The 5419-nt window shown below is 37.2% G+C and overlaps 1 protein-coding gene across 1 annotated transcript in view; it reads left to right on the forward strand.

Annotated features, from left to right (window-relative positions):
* The window catches only part of ASB17 (ankyrin repeat and SOCS box containing 17), a 9938-nt gene extending 9094 nt beyond the window's left edge, over positions 1-844 (forward strand). Inside the window, exon 3 of the mRNA XM_003784219.1 lies at positions 554-844. Coding sequence (XP_003784267.1) covers positions 554-760 — 207 coding nt within the window. The 3' untranslated portion in view covers positions 761-844. The remainder of the gene's footprint in view (positions 1-553) is intronic.
* The last annotated feature ends 4575 nt before the right edge of the window (positions 845-5419 follow it).

A 5419-nucleotide genomic window follows, 5' to 3' on the forward strand; every position in this document is an offset into this window, starting at 1 on the left:
AAAAAAAAATACTTTCCTAAACATTTAAAAGACATCTTTTCATCTGGAAAGGCCTCCAGTCAGGTCTTTCTGTGTTCAAAGTTTTATTCTACAATGGCTGGAATCACTTGGGGAACTTTTAGTTTTTATGTTGTCTGTGTCCAAGCCCGGACAAACTAAATCAGAACTCTGGAGTAAGGCCTAAGCATTGGTATTTTTTACAGTCTCCCAGATAATTCTGGTGTATAGCCAAGTTTATAGTAACTACTCTAAATGGAAAAGGTAATAAAATACAAATATAACCCACCTAAAATTAAAACTTGGCCAGACACATAATTGTAGAAAAGTTTTGCTTTGTGTCTTTAGATGTATTGTTTAAACTTTACCATTGTGAGAATAGCGTGAGAAAAAAAAACCTGCCTCTGGTAAAAATGCTTTGAAAAAAAAATTCTAAGGGTTATATAAAATTAACATCTATGTTATTAACTTAAATAAAAACTAAACGTGCTAATACTTTGGACTTAATCCAAATTATAAAACATTACAAAAGGTAAAATGTTTTCCTTTTCTTCAGACACAGCTGAGTTTAGGAAGACGTCCAATTATTTCCAATTGGTTGGATTACATACCTTCAACAAGATATAAAGATCCATGTGAGCTAATACATCTCTGCAGAATAACCATCAGGACTCAACTATTAGCCAACAATATGCTCCCAAATGGAATATTTTCACTTCTGATTCCTGTTCGTCTGCAGAACTACCTGAATTTAGAAAGCTAATTAATTCACATCTTCATCCTAAATTCCTTAAGGATGCTTACCAATATGCAGCTTAGATGCTAATAAACTATTACCTTCATGTAAGTTTTTATTGCACATTCATTTCGAAAATACATTTTCATGTGATATCTTAAATAGATTGCTTTTTAATCAATATGCGACTCTGCCTTCCACACAGTGGAATAAATTATACACATTTTTTTTTTTTTGAGATGAGGTCTCACTATGTTGTCCAGGATGGTCTCAAACTCCTGGGCCCAAGAAATCCTCTCGCCTCAACTTCCCAAGTACCTGGGTCCACTGTACCCAGCATAAATTATATGCATTTTGATTCAAAGAAAAAAGAACTATTTTCATCTGTTACATTAAAAAGAAAATGTTATCAGTTTAAATCTGTATGTTCTTTGGTTACAATCAAATGTATCTTAAAAAAACAGAATTTAGTTAAAGACAATGTTTTAGCTCTTTTCCTTTTAAATACCTCGGGTATCTGACTTTTCTCTTTGTATCTATGTGGTCTAGCTTTCAACACAAAGATGAGAATTGGAAGACAGTTCCCAACGGATCTCTCATGTTACTGCCTGTCTTAGCAGCAGAGGCACTAATTTACATTCTTTATGGACTAGCTTTTCAAGGATGTTTGTATAGTGAGCAGCCTTGGAAGACAGACATCATGTCTCCCTCTGGAGCAGAAAGAAGGTTTGCTTACTGTCTAGTACAATAAAAGTAATATCTTCTTCCAGGGCAAAGATTGAGTTCCTCAGCTGTGACACAAATCCACTGTGTGCCCGTCTCTTTGGACCATTCTGTCTTTGAGGGTGGGTGTAAGTGAAGCAAACAGAAGTCTGAAGCTCACGCTGTTTGCGGTGCAGTAGGAAAATCCTGAGTTTCCAACCCTGAGGTCTCTTGCCTTCAGACAGCAAACATAAAACTGTGGTAGGCTAAAATACTGGTTTGCAATTAGGGTGAAAACCGCAGATTTTTAATAGTTCTAGACAATAAGTATCTGTTCCCACATATTTTAGGAGAATCTTAGTAAATTATGGCAGCTAGTAGAAGTTTCCACCAATCACTTGCAATCTGGGTACTATTAAAATTTTGACAATTCATAGGAAAAGTTTTCATTTTAGTCCTATAGTAACATGATAACTGTGTGAACAGTATTAAAGTTTCTAAAGAATAGAAGGTAAAGAAGTGAAAGTAACAAAGTAGCAAAGTAACCGATGTCTCTAAATTACTTGCTTTTTCGTTCCCTCACTCATTTCCCTCATTCAATTGCACCCAGACTTTATAGACATCCTGTAAAAATGCATCATAGGATTGAATTGTAGAAATGTTTATTTACACACTGAATTAAAGTCAATTTTACTATATAACTAAGCATATTTTAAGTTCACAAATATAGAGGAAGTTAGTCCATGTTATACATGGTGTTTTAACATTTGACTATTTCCTTTACTAGTAATATGCAGGATAGTCATATATTCTAATAGAAAATATGAGTTACTATGAAGAAAGCCCAAAGGTCACTTTAGTCTACCTCTAGCATATAAAGCAACATTAAATCGTGGCCCAGATGAATTGATTTGTCTGGGCAAATACTTCAGAAAATCTTCCCTCATTTATGCTTTTCTTCCATCCTTCTCTTCTTACCTCCTCAACCCTAAGAAAGCTGAATAATGTGGCCTCATCATCACGTTTACTGAACACAGCCTGTCCCTATCTTACAGTGTGGGCAATGAGCAGCAGTTACAATTCAGGAACTTCCGCCTACTGGAAATCTGAGTATTTCCATGTTTCTTAATATGATTGATGTCATCATGATCCAGAATCATATTTAACTCTTCCTGTCTGTAAGTTTCCTAGAGTTGCCATAACAACGTTTCACAAACTGAGTGGCTTACATAATAGGAAGTCCTTGACTCACAGTTCTAGAAACTAAAAGTCCAAAATCAAGGTGTCATTAAAGGTAAGTAAACCAGTAAGAGATGCCATCCTCACCTCTCTTTAGCACTTAGTGGATTTCCAGCAGGGCTTGGTGTTCCTTGGCTTGTAGATGCATCACTCCAACCCTCCAAGGACAGCAGCCAGATTGGATTAGTGGCCTACCCCACTCCAGGATGACCCCATCCTACCCAATTCCACTTGCAATGATCCCATTTCCAAACAAGGTCACAGTGTGAGATACTGGGCGTTAGGACTTGGACACACCTTTCTCAGGGGACAAAATTCAACTCATAACACCTTATCCTAACTAAATATCAGGTCAGTCACTAAATCTCCCTAGTATCTTTCAAATCCTTGTCTTCTCTCCCTGATCAGCCACCCCCTCTCCTCCCACACACATTTGTCCCATTCTCAATGTTCCTACCTTTAACCCTCATCAGCTCTCCTGAAACAGTCCCTTAAGCTCGTCTCCTTGACTACTCTTTCAACCACCCATCTCAGAATCATTCATTCTACCACCTACATTATCTTAAGATGCAACGTAACCACGTTATATCACCACTACAACCACAACCACGACCACCATGATCAATATACTCTTCCTCCAGCCCCCAACAACAAACACAGCCTAAAACTCCATAGTGGTTCACAGGAGAAACTGATATAAAGCCCCTTGCTTCCTTTTGTCCCTCTCTGCTATGGATGCTACCCTCCAGCTAAACCAAACTGCTCTCTGTTTCACATCTCCTCACTTATGCTGATCCTTCTATCTAAAATGCCTTTTCCTTCCTAAACAACTGACGTATTTTATCCTTTAAATACCATTTGTGCCATATATTCTTTGTGCCATTACCTCAATGCATTTCTCTATTATTATACTTATTACATAATGTTCTAGTCCTAATAATATATGCTTTTTTGTTTTACTGTTCTGAGGTCTTTAAAGTCAGACATCCTATCCTTTGTTCTCCTAACAACTAATATGTTGCCTGGTCCACTGTTAGTATTTACTGAATGTGATCTACTTTACAGTTTTCTAAAGCTAAAACCTATTAGAAATCTTTTGCTTGAAGGGATAGATTTAGGAATATGCTCAGAGAAGGTAAGCCAAAAGCAGCTATGGCCAACACATACATGAGAAAATACTCATCAGCTCTGTCGTCAGGGAAATGCAACTCAAAACAACAGTGACATAATCACCTAACTCCAGTGGGAATGCCTCTTATCAAAAAGTCCCAAAACAACAAGAGCTGGTGTGAATGAGGAGAGAAAGAAACACTCAAGCAGCGTTGGTGGGACCTTGAATTAGTACAATCTCTATGGAAAGTAGTATGGATAGTCCTCAAAGAACTAAAAGTAGAACTACAATTAGATCCTGCAATCTCACTACTAGGTATTTACCCAAAGGGGAAAAAATGTTATCAAAAAGACACTTGCACTTGAATGTTTATACCCGCAGAAGTCACAATCACAGAGATGTGCAAACAACCCAAATGTCCATTCATACATGACTGACTTAATAAAATGTGGTATATGTATGCCATGGAGAACTACTTAGCCAGAAAAAACAGTGGTATCTTTTGTAAAGATCTGGATGGAAGTGGAGCCCATTCTTCTAAGTGAAGTATAATAACAATGAAAAGACAAATACCACATGTGCTCAATACTAAATTAGAGCTATTCCAACATTTATGTGCACACATGGAAATGAAACTCAATGGGAATCCAGTAATTCACACATCACTGGTACCAGGCAGGCCAGTAATTCACACATCACTGGTACAAGGCATACATTCTGGGTGAAATGCATGCTTAGAACTTTTTAAAAAAAATTTATTGTTGGGGATTCATTGAGGGTGGAAGAAACCAGGTTTCACTGATTGCATTTGTTAGGTAGGTAAAGTCCCTCTTACAATTGTGTCTTGCCCCCAAAACTGTGGGACACACCAAGACCCCACCCCCCTCCCTCCTTCCCTTTCTCTGCTCTTCCTTTCCCCACTCCTCCCTCCTTCTTCCTCTCTCTGCTCTCCCCTCCCCCTACCCCCACTGTGTCCTTAATTGTCATTAATCGTCCTCATATCAAAATTGAGTACATAGGATTCATGCTTCTCCATTCTTGTGATGCTTTACTAAGAATAACATATTCTACTTCCATCCATGTTAATACAAAGGCTGTAAAGTCTCCATTTTTTTAATGGCTGAATAGTATTCCATGGTGTACATATACCACAGAACTTTTAACTTAAAATGTACAAAAGCAAATGATGTAACCAAATTGTGTCTAGACTTGTAATATTCTGAAATTTTTTTAAAATTAATAATAGGTAGCAAAAGAAGTAATCAGAATAAAGTATTACACAGTAAACACCTATTAAAATTGCTAAATTAAAAAAAACAAAACTGACAATACCAGGTCCTAGTGAACACAAGGAGCAACTGGAACTCTCGTTCATGGCTGAGAGGAATGCTACAGTTACTCTGGAAATGTATAGTCACTCTAAAAACAGTTCTGCAGCTTATCATGAAATTAAACATACACTTACCATATGACATGTATCTTTCACTCCTGTTTAATCTAGACAAATGAAGGCTTATGCTCCTACAAAATTCTGTGCAGAAAGGTTTACAGTAGCTTTATTCATAGTCACTGAAAACTAGAAACCCAAATGTCCTTCAGTGAATGAATGGATGACAAACTGTGGCACATACAGA

Source organism: Otolemur garnettii, unplaced genomic scaffold (assembly GCF_000181295.1).
Source record: "Otolemur garnettii isolate 467f Iridium unplaced genomic scaffold, OtoGar3 scaffold00010, whole genome shotgun sequence".
Classification (NCBI taxonomy): Eukaryota; Metazoa; Chordata; class Mammalia; order Primates; family Galagidae; genus Otolemur; species Otolemur garnettii.